This window comes from Rhinatrema bivittatum, chromosome 11 (assembly GCF_901001135.1).
Source record: "Rhinatrema bivittatum chromosome 11, aRhiBiv1.1, whole genome shotgun sequence".
Lineage (NCBI taxonomy): Eukaryota > Metazoa > Chordata > Amphibia > Gymnophiona > Rhinatrematidae > Rhinatrema > Rhinatrema bivittatum.
Genome location: NC_042625.1, coordinates 39,676,747 through 39,700,202, shown reverse-complemented (window position 1 = coordinate 39,700,202; position 23,456 = coordinate 39,676,747). Strand labels below are relative to the sequence as shown.

Below are 23,456 nucleotides of genomic sequence, written 5' to 3'. Positions count from 1 at the left end.
TCACATGGAAAGGGCAAAGGGCATTGGCGCCATTTTGATTAGTGGCAGCCGACGGCCCGGGAGCAGTCGACTTTCACCTTAACGACCATGCTTGCTTTATCACAGACTGAGGAGAGTCGATTCCAGCGTGGGAACCCACGCGCAGCCTCAGAGCAAAGTTCTGACATCACTTTGATGCTCCACCTCCCAGGCCCTGATGGACAGTTCCCATGACAGCATGGCTAATTCATCCTGCTATCTACGGAAACACCATTTACAGTAAGCAAACTTGCTTTTGGTGGTGGTCTAGGGTTTGGGGCCAGTTTTACATGCACAGTGAGAAGTACGAATAGCACAGTACACATCAGTGAAGATTTGACATGATTTGGAATGAGGAAAGGTACACAAACATGAGATCTCCAGCTTGATGCACTCTCTACATGGGTGCTTAACGCCAGAAAAAAAGGTGTAGTTATTTCCGGCATTAAAACATGCGATAACATGCATTACGCTATCGCACGCAGCATTAAATGCCCCTCATTTTCATAAACCCTGCCCAAACTCCCCCCCCCCCATGACTAAAATAAAAAAATATTTGCATTTGCATTTAGCGATGCGATAAATAACACATGCGTTATGGCATTATTGCGGGCATTAGGGCCCTAATGCCTGCGCTAATGGCCTAACGTATTTTGATGAATGACTGTAAGTTAGCTGAATAAATAGCACTACCTCAATCTGATTACTGCTTGCACACTAGATATCCGGCTATCTATTTAGCCGGATTAGTGACTTATCCAGCTAACTGGTGGACACTGATCATAGCCAGATATACAGTAGCTGCCACTTTGCCAGATAAGTTGTTACTTCTCCTGCTAAGTAGCGCTGAATTTCTGGTGCGATGATTTTATAAAGTCAGCCTTCCTGCAGGAAACTAGGCTAAAATATAAGGATAGCCCTTCAAGACAGATCCCCTATTCAAAATCATGGGCTCCTATGGTGAGTATAGAGAGCTCACTGACAATAATATTCATAACATACATGGAAATTTTCTTTATGATCTGCAGTGTACATAAAACTTCCATTTAATATCTCTTTTGCCTCTGCAGTGTATGTATATGTTTCTTTCTTAAACTGCCACTCGTGATATTGCTTAGCTTAGAGTCTTGGCATATGTAGATCTCCTTTTCCTGATTAGTTATTTTTTGAATGATTCTGAGCTCCCTATTGGATCTATTTCTGTTTGCCACCTCTCTGTGTTCTCTTGCTTCTTCCTATTGGCCCTTGGCCCCTAGGAATGCCTGGGAGCATTTACTTCCTATAGAGATTTCAGTTGGGAAAAGGCTCTTGGCAAACTAACAATTCTCCTATGTCCTCTACAGGCTCCTAGAAGCGTCGCTCTTTTTACCTTGATCTATTTCCCTTCTGCTGCTTGTTCCTGTTATACACTAGTAGTTACAGCTTCTTCTACAGCTGTCTGCCTATGACTGAGCTTTCAGAGATTCTCATCACTGCTGTACCAGGACTGCTTGTCTGTGCGGCTAACCTTGATACCATGCCATTCATAGTGTTAAAGTGTTTATTACAAACCGAGTTTTCTCTGATGTTTGGAAGCTGGGAAAGGGAAAAAAAGGTTTAGTTGACTGTTTAGCAACTCAAGCAGAGGCATTCAAATTTTGAGAACAGTACATTATCTGATGAATAAACACATGTATTAGTAATAGCCAGAGCTATATTTGCACAGAATGTTTATAGTCCAATCTGATATTTATCCAATTATCTCATTTCCTACATATTTGAAAGACATTAACATGTTATAAACATATTTCAGAAAATGTATTTCAGCATTAAATCCTTATTAAATAATCTCATTTGTGCTGTAATGACAATTGATGTTTTATGGGTTTATACATGTAAATATGAACTTTTATGAACTCTGAGGCCATATATTTAAGCTCTCCCTTCCCCTATATTACAGAAACTTTAAATTACATTACCATATTAACTACATGGTCCTGATAAGTTTCAATGATTAGACAATCCAGATTTGATCTATGTTAACCACCTCAGTAAGGTCTGAATTAATTATCCATGTCTGAAAGTGCAAACAGGCTTAATACAGTGACAAATTGACTCTGGGCAGGGAAAGTTACATAGCCTATGAAGGATACCAACATATATAAAAATTAGCCTCAAGACAATGCTAATTAGGCTTTCTTCATTAGCAGGAAGGTAATTGAGGAACTCGTTTCACAGCAGAGTGCCCCGCTGGGTTAAAAAAAAAAAAAAAAAAGGAAAATGTTGAGTTTAATGTCCTAATTAAGCTACAGAACTCTAATGATGCACACAATACACAAATATCTTGATGCTAGGAATGTATTTGTCTAGGTAACAAATTGCATAGTGAATGCAGAACACAGCAATACAAGTCCCACTGACAAACACAACATGCAAGAAGTTACTAGGGGCAGAGATTTATTCCGATTGGTTGAAAACACTGGGTGAGATTCCCATATGTATTTCTAAGCTGTAAGGTGTTAGGAACTACTTGTACTCCATATATATTTCAGCAAAGTGTTGTGCCTATTCCTCTAAGCATGATAGAGTCTGGTTCTAACTGAGCTGGAAGACCGAAAAAGTAGGGGAAAAATAGATGGGCCAAAAGAAAAAAACTCTCTCTTAAGAACATAATGGCCAAGTTGGGTTAGACCAATAGTCAACCGAGCCCAGCATCTTGTTCCCCACAGTGACCCAAGAGTTATTAGTAACTCCCAACATACCAAAACTGGAGTTCATCTAAGCATTTCCTGAAGATACTTGATTGTGTTGCAACCTGGTTCCTACCCAATTTCTAATATCTGTTTATTTCCTAGGAAAGTATCCAGATTCTGAACCCTGATACGCTGTTTGCTGTGACTCCATCCCACAGCAGCAGAAGACTTGTCAGCACTGATAGGGTCTCAATCAGCAAACCTAGAAGACAAGTTGGGTAGCTGCCAAGGAGCCATGTGAGATGCAGTGTTAGGGAAAGGCCAAGGGATATTTACCCTCTGATTGCTAGGGATGCAGACACGCTCTTGGAAAGACTCATTGGTCCAGCATAGTATGTGTCCTGATTGGCGATCGTATATAAAGGAGAGCAGCAGAGACAGACCTTTGCTGGTTCAACAGACTACTGGGATACATCCTCCAGAACCTCTACCAGTCTTCATCTTCTCCCTGTGCAACTCTGCAGTTCTGGCCTAGTGTTCCTGCTCCATACTTCTCTCATGGGTTCCTGATCCTGATCCTGCTCCACTGTTACAGCTGCTTGCTGAGGAATCTTCCAAGCTAGGCATGGTCTCATCTGTCTTGGCTCAACCTTTATCCAGCCTCCTCAGGTATGCCCCTTTCTGAATGTGCTGCTAGTGACTAAACATATCCTGATCAGATTCCACAATTCAACTACCTGCAAACTAAAGAAATATTTCCTTGTCTTGAAACCGCTAACATACAATCTCATTGGATGCCCCCTGGTCCTAGTATTTTTTGGATAGGGCATTGCTTGTGGATTTTCCACTCATGAACTTGTAAACCTTTATCATGTCTCACCTCAGTCTGCTCTTTTTCAAGCTAAAATGCCCTAACATTTTCAGCATTTCTTCTATATCCTACTCTGTTTGTCCCTCTGTGTACTTTCTCGAGCTTTGCCACATCCTTTTTGAGATGGGAAAACCAGGACTGCACACAGTACTCGAAGTCTGGTTGCACTCAACTCTGTATTGATGCATGATAATATCCTCAGATTATCAGCAGTGACAGAACTGCATTGTGCTTCCTAGAAGGTATGGGACAATGGTTACTACCTTTAATAGAAGTCTTGGGAGGGTAACCTGCATGGAGCTGCAGTGACTGCAACTTGCTGGGCAAACTGGATGGACCTTCGGGTCTTTATCTATCATTGTATTTTATGTTAGTCATCACTCTGACCTCTAGATCATTTTTAAACAAATTAAATACGGTACCATGTCTAGTACTGACCCTTGGAACACTCCACTATGTAAACCCACCTCCAGCTGGAAAACCAGCCACTTGCTGTCACTATCCCTTTCAAGGTAACACTATTACAGAGGGCTAGTATTAAACAGGTTCTCTACATCCAATAAATGACCACACTATTAGAGAACAGTACACATCATATCATATCACACTAGTATACAATTGTGAAAAAATTTATTTAAAGATATCACATAAATGCCTATCTAGACAAATAAATACTAACTGGCACATCCATACAATTACAACCACACCATTCCATTCAAGCATTAAAATATGACCAAACACAGGACATAAAACAGCAATGGACCCGTATCACTTACCCAGCACAAGTGGTTAATTACAATGCATAGGACATATGATAATATAATCCTTAAATCATATACAATTGTGTTACTTAAATCTTAGCAAATATGCTGTAAATTGTTGCTCATGATGGTATTAAAAATGTATCTATACCACAATCTCCAATATGTTGGATAAAGTATACTCTTGATGCATTCAGCTGTAATTTCATCCACAATATGGACATGATCCCCTTTAACTGGTCTGCTGAAGCTAAGCCGAGTGCATGGTGTTAAGACTGTGTGTTTAGAAACAGCTTCAACGGACCAATTAAAGGGGATCATGTCCATATTGTGGATGATACCAGTTCCGGAGATGGTTTTCAGGGGTGATGAGTCAGACGAACTGAACAAAATCACTGTAAACCTGGAAGATGTAGTAGGCCAGATTGACAACCTAAAGATTAACAAATAACCTGGACCCGATGGTATGCATCCTAGGGTACTGAAGGAACTAAAAAATGAAATTTCTGATCTATTAGTTACAATTTGTAACCTTTCATTAAAATCATCCATTGTACCTGAAGACTGGAGGGTGGCCAATGTAATCCCAATATTTAAAAAAGCATCCAGGGGCGATCCGTGTAACTATGGACCAGTGAGCCTGACTTCAGTGCTGGGAAAAATAGTGAAAACTATTCTCAAGATCAAAATCGTAGAGCTTATAGAAAGACATGTTTTAATGGAACACAGTCAACATGGATTTACCCAAGGGAAGTCTTGCCTAACAAATCTGCTTCATTTTTTTGAAGGGGTTAATAAACAAGTGGATAAAGGTGAACCAGTAGATGTAGTGTATTTGGATTTTCAGAAGGCGTTTGACAAAGCCCCTCATGAGAGGCTTCTATGAAAACTAAAAAGTCATGGGATAGGAGGCGATGTCCTTTCGTGGATTACAAACTGGTTAAAAGACAGGAAACAGAGAGTAGGATTAAATGGTCAATTTTCTCAGTGGAAAAGTGTAAACAGTGGAGTGCCTCATGGATCTGTACTTGGACCGGTGCTTTTCAATATATATATAAATGATTTGGAAAGGAATACGATGAGTGAGGTTATTAAATTTGCGGATGATACAAAATTATTCAGAGTAGTTAAATCACAAGTGTACAGTGATACATTACAGGAGGACCTTGCAAGACTCGAAGATTGGGCATCCAAATGGCAGATGAAATTTAATGTGGACAAGTGCAAGGTGTTGCATATAGGGAAAAATAACCCTTGTTGTAGTTACACGATGTTAGGTTCCATATTAGGAGCTACCACCCAGGAAAAAGATCTAGGCATCATAGTGGATAATACTTTAAAATCGTCGGCTCAGTGTGCTGCAGCAGTCAAAAAAGCAAACAGAATGTTAGGAATTATTAGGAAGGGAATGGTTAATAAAACGGAAAATGTAATAATGCCTCTATCGCTCCATGGTGAGACCGCACCTTGAATACTGTGTACAATTCTGGTCACCGCATCTCAAAAAAGATATAGTTGCGATGGAGAAGGTACAGAGAAGGGCAACCAAAATGATAAAGAGGATGAAACAGCTCCCCTAAGAGGAAAGGCTGAAGAGGTCAGGGCTGTTCAGCTGGGAGAAGAGACAGCTGAGGGGGGATATGATAGAGGTCTTTAAGATCATGAAAGGTCTTGAACGAGTAGATGTGACTCGGTTACACTTTCAAATAATAGAAGGACTAGGGGGCATTTCATGAAGTGAGCAAGTAGCACATTTAAGACTAATCGGAGAAAATTCTTTTTCACTCAACGCATAATAAAGCTCTTGAATTTGCCAGAGGATGTGGTTAGTGCAGTTAGTGTAGCTGGGTTCAAAAAAGGTTTGTATAAATTCTTGGAGGAGAAGTCCATTAACGGCTATTAATCAAGTTTACTTAGGGAATAGCCACTGCTATTAATTGCATCAGTAGCATGGGATCTTCTTAGTGTGTGGGTAATTGCCAGGTTCTTGTGGCCTGGTTTGGCCTCTGTTGGAAACAGGATGCTGGGCTTGATGGACCCTTGGTCTGACCCAGCATGGCAATTTCTTATGTTCTTATGAAATTACAGCTGAATGCATCAAGAGTATACTTTATCGAACATATTGGAGATTGTGGTATAGATACATTTTTAGTACCATCATGAGCAACAATTTACAGTGTATTTGCTAAGATTTCAGTAACAACAATTGTATATGATTTAAGGATTATATTATCATATGTCCTATGCATTGTAATTAACCACTTGTGCTGGGTAAGTGATATGGGTCCATTGCTGTTTTATGTCCTGTGTTTGGTCATATTTTAATGCTTGAATGGAATGGTGTGGTTGTAATTGTATGGATGTGCCAGTTAGTATTTATTTGTCTAGATAGGCATTTATGTGATATCTTTAAATACATTTTTTCACAATTGTATACTAGTGTGATGTGATATGATATGATGTGTAGTGTTCTCTAATCACTGGGCAACAAATTTTCACAAAAGTCATGTTACGGAAATGAAATTAGTCAATTCTTATAAATTTCCATGTGCTAAACACGAATGTGACTGTGAAAATGCAAAATTGGCTCTAGTTTTTTTTTAATATGCAATAATATAATTACATCTTGAACTGTATGCCAATAGCTCACTGGGCAACAAATTTTTCACAAAAGTCATGTTACTGAAATGAAATTAGTCAATTCTTATAAATTTCCATGTGCTAAACACGAATGTGACTGTGAAAATGCAAAATTGGCTCTAGTTTTTTTGTAATATGCAATAATATAATTACATTTTGAACTGCATGCCAATAGTAGGAGACCTATGGTTAATAATGTTTGAAAAATGAAGTCATAGACTACATCTTAGATTTCTTTGCTTGTCTCTTGTACACCTGTTAGGAGCATCTCTGCGGAGTGTCCAGCTGTAGTCAGCCAGCATGAATATTTCAAATGCTCACCCTTTCTATCTGGGCTTCATATAGTACACTGCTGACATCAGCTTACTCAGCAGCAGCATGGCAGTAGAACTGCATTGCATCAGAAGATGATGTAATAAACTCTGGATGATGTGTGCATGATGGTATTATGCAATATTACATCATTCTAGGCTTATTTACCGTCCTACTGGATAAATTTACACGACTAAACATAGAAAGTGAACTATATTAAATATCTTCAAAACGAGAGCCAATAAAATCTTTTCATGGTCATATTCATGTTCAGCACATCAAGATACTACAGAGTAGGACCTTTTTAGGTCAGTAACACTTTCATTGTTGCCCAGTGTAGTGTGGTCAACTATCCCTTTCAAGACATAATATTTTCAACAGCTTAGACATTGCACTTTTATTTTTTTCCCTGTTTAGAGACATTCCAGCTTATGACAGACCAGACTGTATTTGTTTTACATCTGAATTCAAGTGCTTTGCTTTCATGCTTTTGGAGCAGCCCCCTTCACTATTTCTTGTGGTGCTTTGCATGCAGACGTAAATCAAACAACATTTGTAATGCATGCAGCCCACTCTAAGAGATAAGCTTATTTATTTCTCTAAAATATTACTCTACTAGAATGTAAGACTCTGACTTCAGGCGGTGCAGCCGCTCACTGGATGGAGAAGGGGAGCACGGAAGGGAGGGCTGGTTCAGAGCAGCAGACGATCGGGGATTAGTTAGGTTCCTTTGGTTCGTCAAAAGTTTTAAGGAGAGAACCACCAGGGCATTAATTTGGAATGAGTTGCAGCATCTGGAAAATTTAGGTCTGCAAGGGGAAAAGACAAGACTGATGTGCTAAATCCATCCAAATTTAAAAAACACGGGAAAAGCGAGAAAAGTCCCCGAAAAACTCACCGGGAGTTTAAAAAGCAGACAGACAAAGAACCAAGCAGTGGGATGGGGGCTCCCACACATAATTCTCCTGTAGTTTGAAAGAGTCTTTAAGAAAAGATCTCTTAACATACAAGAACACATACCCCTCCTGCTTAAGATTTACTGCAGTCTGAATGTCCCCATCTATTGCTTAAATGTGACATTAGGGACCTGATTAATCAAGTGGGACTTCCATTGGCACGGAAAAGGACAAAACAGACTTTCTAAACTCGATCCTCCATCTTCTCATCCAGCAGCCCGATGTGCTTCATTTTGAGCTGCTAGCAGAGTAGCTGCGCGCAGGACTGTGCAGCGGGATGAGGAGAAAACAGGGTTTTTCTTTTTTTTTTTCATGGTTTCCTCACTGCACACACAATCAAGATGGCCAGCCGGCCTTTGCTCATGCAGGAGTCAGAATTCGATACAGGTTGCAGCAAGTAACTTAGCCTAACTAGTGCATGTCAATTGCCGACACAGGTTAGTTGTGATTAATTAATGAGATTTTTTCCTAAAGCAACTAATAGATAATTAATCAAGCTGTGATCCAGGCACTTTCCAAATTGATTTCCCGACAAGTCAAATAAAAAAAAGCACTGCTTACACATAACCCAACTCTTCTGGAAATAGAAAGTTCAATAGTAATATTCTTCAGCCTTTGGGCATTTTATTCAGTACAGTGCAGTGATAGCAAAGTACAAGGAAAATTAGGAGGAGACCGTCTGGGATCATTACGGAGAGCTATATCGCTAATCTCACGGAAGATTTATGGGATTGCTGAACTATGACTGTGTCATATGAAAGGGTTTCTCCATCTACAACACATAAGCTTAACCATGTTTCACTGGAGTTCTAAGAGTTCAGATGTTCCCTGGGGTAGTTACATGAGAAAATAGCATTACCCTGAACTTTAGAGATGGTCTAAGTATTAGTTTATCCTGTTGAAATCCTCAGTAAAACTCTCTGTAGGATAAAGCTTAACATTCCTCTACCACCGTGGGTGAGGTAATGGTAACCATGTTTTATCTTAAGGGAGACAGAAAACAATATAACACTGGAGCCGAGGTTCCCCAGATTTCTTTCTGCAGCACCACAAATCTAATTTAATGCTTCGAGGAATGACTTTTCTAAATGAAAGTTTGCACAGATGACTACCCTGAGCATCCTGGGTATTATCCATCTCCATCGCATTAGCGGTTGCTAGGGATAATCTTTCTGTTGCCTTTATTCTTGGGGGAAAAAAAGGAGAGGAATGTGGGTGAAAGGCTTTCCGGCACGTCCCTCTGCGCTGATAATTGTGTCTCGATGAATACAGCCTCTGAAATTAACCCATGGACAAATGTGGCGAACAAGGGATTTTTCTTTTCTTTTCATAAACTCTGCATCACTTCCAAGAGAGCAGTAACCTCTGCAATAACTTTCTGAAATTGCTACCAGAATTCTCCATGGACAAAGTTGAGGGGAAACTCGCTTCTGACAATCTGAAGGCCAAAGGATTAGGTAGCAATTTGCATTAGCTGAGTTTCACATCAGGGAAAAAAAAAAAGTTTTTCTTCTCTGTATCCTGATTTTTCCTTTCTAGAGCTGGAGGGGTGCACAAGCTGCATAGAATGTATTTCTAAACAAGAAGATGCCAACTAGTCAAAAATCAAAGTCATCCAGAAGTCTCTTGTTTGTTTCTAAAAATATGGAATGGCTCTTCCTGCACACTAGGAGAGGGACTGGCTTAGACGTTCCTATAGACATCTGCATGCCTTTTTAAACAGAATAATAAAACAAGCATGTTTGGTCCTATTGTTGATATTCCACTGGCAGAACGGCCATAAGCAGGTTTCCTCCAATTTTCCCTGTGTTTTTCCCCCTCAGTAAAATAATAAAAAAACAGGATCTTTCTGCTGCAGATGGGTGCAATTACTGATTATAAGTAAGTATGGTACAAAGTGGCCTCACTTACCATAGCCAGGGGAACTATACCAACAAGGTCCTTCTGACTGATGAAGATTTCTGATATGGCTGTGTCGGTTGTGCCTCTCCCAGGATAATCCACCTGCCACGTAATAGGTTGTGTCCCAGACAGGCTGCTGAAACTGGCAATCTCGAAGCTCAACTGTACAACCTCATTGAACAGACTGTTACTCCTGGAAAGAAGGAAACAAAATGATAATAATGCATGACTCACTGGAAACTAGGGAGCCGATGTGGTCTTGGGCGATTCGTATATCAAACTATATAAGTCATGGTCTACATGGTGTACAATAGGGCTTCTCAAATCTGTCTTTGGGACTCCCCGATCATTGGGGTTTTCAGGATATCCACAGTGAATATGCATGAGATATATTGCATGTTCAGACACTGGAGACCCTCCATATGTAAATTGATCTCATGCATATTCATTGTAGATATTCTGAAAATCCGATTGACTGTGGGGGTCCTAAGACAATTTTGAGAAGGTCCAGTCTACAAGGGGAAATCTCCTCTATCATTCTGCAATCATGGCAAACTACATTTCCTCTTTGGGTTTCAGCTAACCCACATCTCACTGGAAAAAAACAATACTGATCCTTCTCCCCTCCTCCTTATGAAAACTATTTTGCAGTCCAAATACCAGGAATATGCGCCTCTAAATCACCTGCCTATTCCTGGATTTAAACAATGAATCACTGGAAATCATTCGGATATACCTTAAACAGAATGCATGGGAGTAAACCTGCATGATGCAGCAGTTTGCTGGGGAGACTGGATGGACCATTTGGTCTTTATCTGCCCTTGCTGCTATGTTGATATTCAGTCACCACCTCTCCTTCCCATCGCCACCCCCTGCCCCCTTGTACAGTTCCTACCCCACCCCGCCTCCCCTATGCGCTTCATCCCCCACCCCCGCGCTACCCCCCACTTTGTCGTCTCTTGTATATAATTAATTTATGTCCAACCTGGTTAACCACATGTAATCTCATTTAATAACTGTGGCGCCCGTTGGCTCTACAGTAAAGTTGTCACCTTTTAACTTCCTATCCTTCCTCCATCTATCATTGTAATTTCCTTTCTCAGTTGTCTGTAAACCGACATGATGTTTTTTTTTACGAATGCCGGTATATAAAAGTTATAAATAAATAAATAAATAAATAAATAAATGTTACTATTTAAGAGTTACCAAATTTTGCAAATTCAAGCTCACCTCATTTTCTTTGCAACCTTTTTCAAGTCAAATGTATTTTCAGAGAGCAACCCAAACTGCTGCATGTGCAGGACCTGTGCTAGTTGACCCCCACAGCTAGCGCACAGATGCTGGAACTGAAGCAGGGAAGTGACATTGCAGTTCTGCAGCTTGTGCCTGAATGCCAAGGATGACCAACCCATACCCATGGACAACCCTCAGTCAGGAAGGCAAGAAGGAGAAAGCATGACCGAGGGTGCCTTGATCAGTCTGGCAGATTTATCCCTTTGTTGCTAGTAAGGAATCTACCAACCTGGAGACAGGAGGACACCAATGGTGATGGCATGAAAAGTCTAGAGAAAGAGCTCCACATTTTACAAAAATTTACAATGTGAAAGAAGCCATCTTAGCCCAGACCAATGTTCAGGAACAAGCCTCCAAATACCTGTAGACCTCTTTGGGCAGACTCGCCATAGCTATGACAGACTTTATGCAATCAATATCACTGCCTTGTGCCCCATGGAGCAAAGTGACTTCCATGACCTCCAGTTCATGCACAACACCTGTCTCAGAGGATCATGCACTAGAAGCGGCAAGGCCAGACAAGAGCATCAAAGTTTGAGAAGGCCTTCTGGCCATTCCTCATAGCTCTGGTTCAATGCATTCTGTCAGGGACTTTGCACTGTCCTACTACTGCCTTGTGAGAGGATACTATGCAACCATCTGACCTCTTCATTGTAACACCTGCCTTGCAGACCATTTGTACCATCAAAGACGAACATGCAGCACATACAGCATATGCTGTAAACCATTTGTGGACATGCTGAAGGTCTATCTCCTTCCACTTGGATGGTAGTACTTTAGAGTTTGGCTGGTTAAACAGTTTCTTGACCCCTTAGAAAGCAAAGGACTGGAATAGGCTGGGAGAGTTTTTTGGTTACCTAGGGGGAGATATTGTAATTGAATTGTGATTTTTATTTTATTTACACATTGTATTTTTATATATATTATTGTGATCTACTTTGGTTTCCTTGGAAGAAAGCGGGTTATAAAATGTAAAACGAAATGAAAAATGAAAAGTAAATCTGATTTGTAAATCGGGAGCAAGGAGGGGAGTTAGATGCAAAGGTTCTCCTTTACTGAATTCCAACAAGAATTTGGGGTCTAAACATACTGTTTTGATGCACTTGATTTAAGGTCTTCAGGAATTAAGACATTTTTCAAAGGATGATGGAAACCAGTGAGAGAAAACCTTTATCCAAAGAACTTACTACTAAAAGCAATAGATGCAAAAAGAGTTCATTTCTCTATAGCGGCTGTACTGGTTTCAACAAACTTTATATAGGTTGGGATGACAAACATTCAGAGGTTGGTATTCAGAGAGTCCATAAGCGGGGCCAAGATTTACAAGTGCAAGTTATTGTTTTATAACAGACTTATGCGAGTATATGTGGTAAGTTAATCATGCTGTTTTACACCTGCTAATAATCTTGTGCAATTGACACCTGACAGGTCAGTTGTCAATCACTGGCTAAGTCGGAGGTCTGGGGAGAAGTTGAGGCTGAAGAACTAGGAGGGTCTCGATGACCTGGAGGACTGGTTGAACTGGTGGAGGAATGGGAAAACTGATAATTTCAATTACACTCGCATGTTTTAAAATATTCCAAGATAGGCGTGTAAACCAGGATTTTACATGAGCAAGTCATATTTTTTTCCGCATATAATATATATATGTATGTTTATGAAATAGGTAGGAAAAGTACATGCGTACAATGCATTGCAGGCATTCACGCAAAAACATATATACGTGCATATGCTGGGGATTGGAGATATAATTTGCACATACCTGATATGCACAAGTTATAAAATACGGTTCTAGATCCCGTCACGGCCATATACACACATAGATGAGGCCCTGCGGAGTTGTTTGAAAATTATCTTCCCTGGGAATTAGGCGTTTAGCAAGTGATTTTAAAAATACTTTGTAAAAATGTGCACATTCAAATTTTCATGAGGGCATAATTAGCTATTTTAAATAAATACATGTTCATATTTTAATATAAATATTACTTAGAGACAATAATGGCCGAAACCTCTCCCCCCCACACAAACATACACTCTTTTCATAAGGATGTCTGATGCGCCAAGCCTATTTACTGACTGGAAAAATCAGTGCTATACTAGAGAACATTTATAGCACCTCGACTAATTATCAAACTTTATCTAATGCATACCATGGCTAGGCAACATGCAAGAGGTTAACATGCACAATCAATCTTTGCAGCCACCGCCTGGCAGCTGGGTTTCAGGGTGGATGATGCACAATAGTTTTGTGGAAGTTAGAAAAAAAACTCCTTGTACTCTCCTGGAGCAATCCATCCAGAACCTGCAAATAAAACTCCTTATCTATGCAGAGAAGTTGAGACACTGCCATTAGTAAGTCTCACTTCTGAAAATTGATGAGTTTCAGCCAAGTGTCATAAACACCTTCAGTATATTATAACTAGTGCAACAGCAGGAGAAGCAAGACCTTCACCTCATTTCATTGAAGCATGCCAAGACACCCTTCTTTGCAGGGATGCACTATTGTTTTATAGCTTTATGTACCTTTACAAGGTAAAACCGAGTTATATTTATCATCATCTCCATTTCTTGGGGAAGTGCATTGGCCAGAAGCTCAAACACCCCTTCAGCAGTGTATAAGGGATGTACATTCGTTACTCCATTCATTTTGGCTGAGCTGACCTAATTTTTACTCCATGGCATCTATGGAACTGTAGTTCTAATTTTTTCCTAAGAAATATAGGACTCCAAGTTCATAGCTGCCATGTGATAAAATCAGGATAGGCTCAGACCGTTGAGATGATACAATTCCAACTAATAACCCTTGCAATGTAATGTCTGACACAGCTCTAGCTCAGCACCCCTGGGATTTGTGGATCAGTGGAATATAAATTGTTTAAATAAAGAAATAACACCTGATCAAAGGAAAAATCATCTTTTAAGTGTCTCATAATATTTCCCCTTAAGGACAAGGCAGTCATATACACCTGCTGAGTTGAAAACACGATGAGCTATCACAGAGTTACTTTTATCACCACCTCTACATCGCTTCAGAGGTGTATAAGGCATGCAGCTGACTCCTTAGGCTGAGCTAAGCGCTATCACAGAGTTGCAACCTTCATCAGTGAAATGAGGACTAGGTCTTGCTTCTACTGCTGTTGCACTAGTGATAATATATGAAGGTGTTTATGGCACTTGGTTGCATGGAGCAACAGTTACTACCCTTAACAGAATGCATAGGGGTAACCTGCATGGAGCAGCAGTTATTACTATAAGCAAATTGCTGGGCAGACTAGATGGCCATTTGGTCCTTATCTGTCGTCATCATCATTACTATGTCACACTGGAATATGTGAACTGAAATCTTCGAGGCACACTCTGCCATGTCTTGCAGTCTCTGAAACAACTTCCAAAATTTGACATGTTACGAAAAGATAAACAATAGGGAAATTTCAAGTGCACCAACAGACATGAATAGATTTTTAAATATTGCAGAGAAGCAGAAGAACCACAAGGGCCACTGAAAATAAATCAAATCCTGTTTTTTTCTGTTTCAAAGTTTTCTTTCCCTGAAATGTCCAGGAAGAACCTAACCATCTCTTTCTCTCCAAGACCTGAATGGATTATATTTATTTTTAAAAATTCTTGTATTCCACACCTTCCAAATGGGCTCGATCAATGTGGATGACAGTTTAACAAAGAGTATGAAGCTAATGTAAACCTAGGCTTATTTGTTAAATGACATGTCAAGCAGTATGAAGTGGACCCCTGCTTATGCCATGTAGGAAGATGCATTCTCAAACTCATATGGTGACCTTCCACTGACGAAAGTCACTTGGTACAAATGCCACTTTACAGGGCTTCTCTGCAGCTTTCATGCCCTAGCTTCTCAATTTGCTGATTAAAACCACCACTCCGGCTCAGTATCAGTGGATTCATATCATAAATGGCTTATTCGGTTTTCACTTGGCAGTAAATGAATGTGCAAAGTAAAACAATGTTAAACTCTGCAGGTATGGCCTTGAACTCAGAGCAAAAACAAAGTTGACTCAAAAGTCTTATTAGTAAGTGACATCACTGGAGGAATAACTACTTTCTTATTGTCTTAAATAATTAATATAAATGATAGCATTGTAGCAAGAATGATTATAGCAGAGTTTCAAACCAGTGGATAGACATATTAGGTTAGCCCAGTTAGTCTACCTACTTGTCTGATCTTAAATTCTACAAATCCAGAATATCCTAATGTGATTTCCCCTTTCCTCAAAATTTGATACAAGCATTTTTCAGTGGGAAAGTATTCCTAGGAGCTTGCAATGTTAGTCTCCAAGTGGGGAGCTAGATAATTAAATATTTCTTCATAGATAGGATGGTAAATAAATCAAACAGCCTCCCAGGTGAGATGATGGGGACAAGCACGGAGGATCCTTTCTTGTACAAACAATGAAGATGAAAGTTGGAGGAATGATGGCCTGTGTTGTACTGCAGTAGAAATCAGGACTGTTGGAAGAGATGGGTGAGACAGGCACCTGGGACAATAGTGCACTTGTTACGTTCCTACTTGTGAGCTAATCTCACAAGCAGCTTCTCACCTCTTTGCTGCCAGCTCTCTGACGTTCCTCACGGCCCGGAGGCCGCTGACACCTCCTTCACCACTGCTGCTGTTCTGCAGCGGGCCGCTGCTCACCGTCGCTGTCACGGCCTGGAACCACCGCTGCCGCGCCCTCCCCTGCGGCCAGGGAGCCACCGACATCTTCATCCATCCCGCAGCCAGCAGGCTGCAGATGCCGTCCTCTTCGTGGCATGGAGGGCGCCGCCGATTCTGCCACTTTCCTGCGGTCTGGGCGCCGCCTTCTTCATCTCTTCATGGCCCGGAGGCCACCGCCGAAGAAGCTCCTCTTCAGCGGCCTGGAGGCCGCCCCAAAGCTCTTCTCCATGTGGCCAGGAGGCCACCATCATCCCCGTCCTCTTCCGCGGCCTGGAGGCTGCTCCGGAGTTCCTCTTCATGCGGCCTGGAGGCTGCCATCATCTTCAGTCTTCTTTCTTCGCAGCAGGAGCCGCCTCCAATGCCTCGGGCCTGCTTCAGCTCCTCTTCACAGCATGGCCACTGTCCGAGGTCTTGCCTTCTTCCTTAGGCGCGAGGCTGCACCTTTTCAGCCTATTTAAAGGGCCAAACCTTCTGGCTCCTCCTTGTGATGTCATCGAGGCGTTTCCTCTTCAGCCCTACAAAAGGGCTCATCCTTCAGTCAGTCTTCGCCTTCGCAAGGAGTTGGTCATGGAGTCGGACCTCTCCTGGATCTTCAGTTCCAGCTCTTCATTCCAGGAGCCCTCTGTGATCCTTCTTCACTTCAGGGCACTCTGTTCTTCGTTGGTCCTCTTTGTCTTAGTCCATGGTTCTTGAACCTCCATCGTCGTCTTCTTTCCATGTTCTGTTCTCTCGTCGGATCCTGTCCTCTTGTTTTCAGATGTCCCAATGTCACCATGTCTCCAGATGTCTTCCTGTCTTTAGATGTCTCCATGTCTCCATGTCCAGACGTCTCCCTATCTTTGGATGTCCTGACATCCCCTTGCCTTCGGATGTCCAGACATCTCAGCCCCCTGATGTCTTTGTCCTTCATGTTTCAGTCATCCCTGTGGTCCTCCTCCCTAGTGGTCCCTGATGTCCAGATGCCATAGACGTCCCGACGCCGAGATCTCCGGATGTCCCGAGGTACTGGTGTCCTTCGTATATGATGTCCTACGTTCCAAGTCTTGTTCCTGATGTCCTTGTCCGATCCTGAAGTACCGTCAGTCCTTAAGTTCCAGGTTCAGCTCGCTCGCCCCAGACCTCGTCTTCAGCTGACCATCCTGGGAGTAAATCCGTTTCTATCCGGTGTCTTGAGTTTGGTGGCTGGAGCCTTCTTCTGGCAGGATCTGTTGTCGAGCACTGCCCGGATTCCTCCTAGTTCCTGAGCCTCTGTTTTCATCTGAGTATCCTGAGTTCTTATCCTCGTCTGAGTTTTCCCCAGTTCCAGAACCTCATCGGAGTATCTGGAATCCTCGCCTGACTCTCTAGAATCCACTTCTGATCTCCACCTATGTCTGAGCGTCTTGCGTCTGAGTTCCAAGCCACCTCACATTCTCGTCACATCTGAGTTCCAAGCTACCTCATGTCCTTGTCTCATCTGAGTCTTCAAGCGTCCTCGTCTCGTCTGAGTCCCAAGCTCCACATGTCTTCATTTCATCTGAGCCTCCAAGCTTCCTCGCCTTCTTCAAGCCGTCAGCATAGTCTAAGGCCGAGGTCTCATCTTGTTCCAAGATCCAGTACCATCGCCTCTCCTCTACCTCTGTCCGTCCTGCCGCATCTGCCACTACCCGGTGGCAGGTCCGAAAGGGCTATCGAGTGGCTGGAGGGCTACCCCAGAGACCAGCATTGCGTTGTTGGGTTTCTACTGGTGCGTGCAGGTTTGGAAGAGGTTAGGGCAGTGGTCAGTCTGCTCCTCCCATGCTGGGACACATCTTGCCTGTCACAGCATTCTACGGAGCTCCTCTCTGCAGTCGCGTCGTGGTTGATGGGCACACATCTCCCCGGAATCATGAGCGCTCCCCGGTGCTCCCACCTACAGATTCCAATGGCGCCATGCTGCTGTCATCTACCCAGTGGAGGCGGCAAGTTCCCACAACAATAACTGTCATCGCCCTATCATCGGAGGGGGCTTCACTTCCCGGATTACTGTTTTCCCCAGTGACGGTCTTGGTGCAAGGACATACGATAGGCCACATGTTCTTTATCTGTTTTCATATTCTATATTTCAGACTTTCAGAAAGTTACTTAATCTTCTTATGATCAAAGCTAGACTATGTTTTTTTGGGGTAGGGACATTGCAGCCATATCAGCAATTATTTTGTAAACTGCTTGGTAAGTAATAAACATAACACCATTTATTTCAATTGTGTCATCAGTATCACAATACTGGACTATTTTCTATCTATAAAGGCCAGAAATAATTTCTTTTTCACTACAGATAACTTATTTTAATGTTCTTGAATTTCCCCCTTAAAACAAAAAGGCAATAAAAGAACTGAAAGCAAGCCACTTTGTTCTGCAGACAGCCATAACCACATACAGAAAAGGTCCCCAGGCAGATAACAGGATCAATTTCTGCAAACAGTGATTAGAACAGATAACAAGACCCTTGAAGGGATAAGTAAATCTTGATACACACACAGGAGAACCGTGGAACAATCCTCATTCACTCACTGTTTCATGAATCTGATATGAAATTCTTGTTCAATCTCAATATGACTTCAGTCCTGATAAATTGTGCATCCCTTTCTAATACTAAACTTAGGCATGTATTCAGGTACTCCAAATTCTTGGTACTCGCACTTATGTGTGCTCCTTGGAGGAAGGAAGAAGAGATAGACGGGCTGAGGGAGACACCTAGACTGCAGCATAGTTTTTGATTTTAGCTCCATAAATTGTGCCCAAAACTTGCAGGGATCTATGGTATCAGCAGATTTTTATAGCTGTAAACCTTGATAGATTGTGTGATACTTAGTAAATAATGTCTAAACTTCACAGCAGTATATTTAATTGTGCAAACAGGAATGTCAGCGGGCAAATGCAGTTTCTTCAGTTCAGATTTAACTCCTGAAATGGTGGCACAGGCTTTTCAGATATTTTCTAAAACCATTCAGATATTATAGACTCTCCCTTATCAACAACAAAACACATAGAAAACAGGCCACAAAGGATGATCTGATTTTATGTTCTGTCAAAGAAACACAGAAATAAATAATTGCCACCATTTGCTCAGGGGATAGATTTCTGATGGTCTTAGGATTCTTTAAAGTGTGGTTGGTTTCGTGGACTATAGGTAAAAGTACTCAAAAACCAGTCCTATCTCTGGCAGCCCTGATTTGTGTTAACCAGAACCTGAAATGACTTCACTCAACTTCACTCACTGTGGTTCCAACTGGTCGGACTTTTATTTTCAAGGTGCTCCACAGGCAGAGTTTGAGTGTCCACTGTTCTTAATTATCTTATGCTCAGCATAGTGGTTCTGTGTTATGTCCCTATTCCAATTCATGGTTCAGGGCCAGTATGGGTTTAAACTTGGAGCTTTGGGATAATGAATTTAAGCCCAATAGATAAATCATCGATGCAACTTACTCGAACTTCAAATATGCTTCTCAGAGTAAAGCGCTGGGATTTTAGAAGCATGAGAAGCTTTTCCCCAGCTTACACAAGGAAATGATCTTCTCACTCATTATCTACTGAGAGCTTTCTGTTCATAAAAGGCACTACCCAGTGAGTCCTTCTGTTCCATATCGAAGGGTCTCATGTTCTCCTCCAGTTTGTGTGAGTATTGGGACGATCTCCTTTTTGTCACTGGTCCAGTTGTCCTCACTGACTGAGAAGTCTCAAAGAAGGTAAGATGCATCTCCCAGGAGCTCAAGGCTTCACTAGGTGATGGCCGTTCTTTCTCCATCTATTCCTCTGTTTCTTGGCTTCAGTCCCAACAGCCTCTCACTCACACTGCTTCACTATGCTTTGTACTGAAGTCCATGATTTATATTCATATTGTGATGCATGTCAGAAGGTTTTTTTTGTGTTTTAAAATTGTAATCTCACCTGAACTACTTGTCCGGGTAGGGTGGAATATAAATGATTTAAAAATCAATGAATAAATCAGTAAGAATTTGAGATTAGTCAAGACAAATAAACTAATAAATAGATGTTTAGTAATGGTGTGCTTTTCAAAATCTGCAATGTGACTTTAGGTGCTCTTAGTTTACCGCTGAAATTGCTGAATCACTTTAAAGTCAATTTTCTTTATTGATGTGTTTGCAGGGTAGTCATGACTCATTTTGAGCCGATGCTGGGGTCTGGTTTCTCTCTTGCTTAGTCAAAGCAAGGCAATGAAGTTTATGTGTATGATGTCTTGTTTATGATGTTTATTTTATTATTTTATGGTTTGTCGTAACTCGCCTAGAATATTAGCTAGAGTTAGTAATAAATATCTTAATTAAATTATCTTAATGTGACTATAAATGTTTTTTTTTTTTAATTGTAAACCACTTAGATGTGCTATATGATAAGTGGTATATCAAGTTCAATAAATAATAATAATAGGACACCATCTGTGAAATAGTTTGCCTTAAAAATAAATGCCCTCTATAGGGATTCTAGAGAGACAGAAATTAGAGCTTATGACTCGGAATGTGAATGGTTCTAGAAATACCAGACTTCTATGGGTACAAGGGCAGGCCACCTCCAGAATCCCTATTGCATGGCTAATCAAGGCCTCCAGCGGCAACATGCAGTGGCGTTTTGCTTTATTGCCTGAGAAGCATATCAAACCTTCCTGTTCTAGTCATTTTTTTCTCTCCTCTAAAGGAAACAACATAACACCCAATCATTCAGTGCTTTCTAACATGAGCCCTAACATTTTTCTTCGAGACACTGATCTTATCTTGGTTATTTGTGCTGCAAATGACAGAGAGAAATGCTTTCCACCACAGTCCTACATGGCAAGCTTGTTATTTGGAGAGGCTCCTTTCTCTGCTGGTGACTGGGAACAGGACTGCTAAGGAATTGGACTTAAGCTAGACAATCCCGCCACGGTATCAAACTACAAAATCGCCAGTCTTCTCCACAGCCAACATGGCTGCTAGAATTCTTCCCTTCCACCACAAAATCCTCACTTTTGTACTTTCCTATTTATCCAAACTCTTCACACATCAATCACAATACATGGCTCTACAGTAACGGGATTAGATTTCCACCTTAATAAAATGAACCTTCTCAATGTAATATTATGAATTCCTATTAAGAGGAGATGATATGCTTCAGAAACCAGGGGAACGTGTAAACTTGCGTACCACTACACTGAAACCAAAATCCGGGAACTTGTTTTCCTTTCTGGAATGGGGAAACTAGTCGTTATTCTAAAATCCCAGCAAGCTGTCACCAGAATTGGTGGTAATGCTAACTGATGTCACAATCAATACCCTATCTTTAGAATGCATACTTGTCATTTTGAGGCAACTACATAGTCAGTTAATAGATCAAGAAAAATAGTAATTGCAAGGATATTAAAAATGACTTTAGTTCAGGGGTTGGAGAACCTCCTGCCCTGTTATTATTATAACTTTCATTATATAATATTATTTCTCTTGTTAGTTGCACCCATTACACTTCTCCTGTTCTGCCTTTACCCTGCTATACCCCCGTTTCTTCCACTCCCCGCCCCCCCCCCCTTCCGTTCACTGTATTTCTCTTAGTTCCATGTAAACCGATATGATGTACCCACGAATGTCGGTATAAAAAAGTTAAATAAATAAATAAATAAATAAATAAAGAGCTATCCATCAGTCGGGTCTTCAGGCTATTTCAGATGAATACGGAAGTCATGGATTTCCATACAATTCAGGCAGTTTGCATGCAAATTTCTCTCATGCATATTTATTAAGGATAGCTGGAAAACATGACTGGTGTGCGGTCCTCAAGGTCTGGAGATTCCTCCATCCCAGCTCAGTGGTGATTCGGGGTATGCACCAAAAAAAAGCACATCATTCTGCTTCATTTCATTTTTCTTGCTTGTTTTTCTTCCACTTCAGTTTTTGTTTTGTTACATGCATTAGTGTATGTGCAGAAATCTATTTTACGCTTGTAATACATTTATACACATTAAGTAACAAAATGAAAACAAAAATGAATATACATCCCTAGTGGTGACTTTCTGCCGCGTCACGCCAGACCACTAACCTGGAACCTTTTAGAATTTGCTTCCTTTCCTGAATTACAGCTGGAATAAATTTCCGCTGTAGGAAGTTATCATATCTTCCTCACTGATCTCAAATCAAGCACTGAGAAGACTTATCTGATTAACAAACATTAACATAGTTACATAATTGGTTGGGTTGAAAGTCATCCATGGTGTTCAACTTTCTTTGATTGCTGAACTGCTCTCCTTACATGGCAATCCAGATTTGATAGGATTCCGGCATTACTTTTGATGGACTTTTCCAAAAGGTTAATATACATGGGAAATATAGTATTCATTTTAAAAAAGGGGAAGCAAACTGTATTCATGATGAATACACTAAAATGAGAAAAAGTTTAGCTGCTAAGATGGTTAATTTAGCATGCTTCCATTTGTGAAATCAGTACGATTGGGTTCTTGCAATTTGTGTGTCTAAAATTTTACTTTTTGTTAATATCATTTTGATTACTGTGTATGTACCATTGTAATCCACCTAGTATTTTAAATAGATGGACTACAAATTTATAAATAGATTGTTCCATCATCACTTCACACTACAGTAAGAGCCTGCAAAATGTATAAATTGCCAGTGCAGTTTGTTTTAATTCCCTCACTAATCACATATATACTCAACCAGTAGAACCTCTGAGCTCTCCTCTTTGCTCAGCCAAAGGCTGCGAGCAGCACCCGTAGGCATAACTTTGTAAACTGTCCACAAGAACAATTGTAGGACCGTAGGAAAGTAGCCATCAAGCCAACAGAAGACTCCGAAGATGCAGCTACTGGATTTCTTGCAGGGCTGGTGCAAGGGTATTAAGTGCCCTAGGCACCTTGTGCGTTGTGCCCGCCCCCTTCATAGTCGAGCCGTACCCTGGTCTCCTACCTTTCGCAGCTGCCGAATCTCTACTCCTCTTTGCTGCAATCGGGATAGGCTCCGTTCGCGGCACCACACAACTGCTCTTCGGTACCCCCTAATGTTCGGCACCATAGGCGACTATCTAGCTCGCCTAATAGGTCACGCCAGCCCTGATTTCTTGGAATCACTAGGAAACTTTAGCTGAAAAAGCCATTGTATCCTCTTTGTTGCAAGAAATATAGAACTATACCGGCTTGATTAGACCTCCTGTATTTTAATCACTGGATTCAACACAGCTCAGACAAAGGACATTCACTACTACTACTTATCTTTCTTCTACCAGGTATCTAACCTACATGCTTCAATACAAAAATGCAATGGGCAAGCCGAACTAAACACCAGAGAGGCGGTGTGGATTTTATTTTGCAATTTACAATATTAGCCT

At 41.1% G+C, this 23,456-nt stretch overlaps 1 protein-coding gene across 1 annotated transcript in view; it reads right to left on the bottom strand.

Moving 5' to 3' along the window:
• Positions 1-23,456, bottom strand: part of TMEM132C (transmembrane protein 132C) — a 401,819-nt gene that overhangs the window by 113,409 nt on the left and 264,954 nt on the right. The window contains exon 4 of the mRNA XM_029571347.1: positions 10,142-10,325. Coding sequence (XP_029427207.1) covers positions 10,142-10,325 — 184 coding nt within the window. The remainder of the gene's footprint in view (positions 1-10,141; positions 10,326-23,456) is intronic.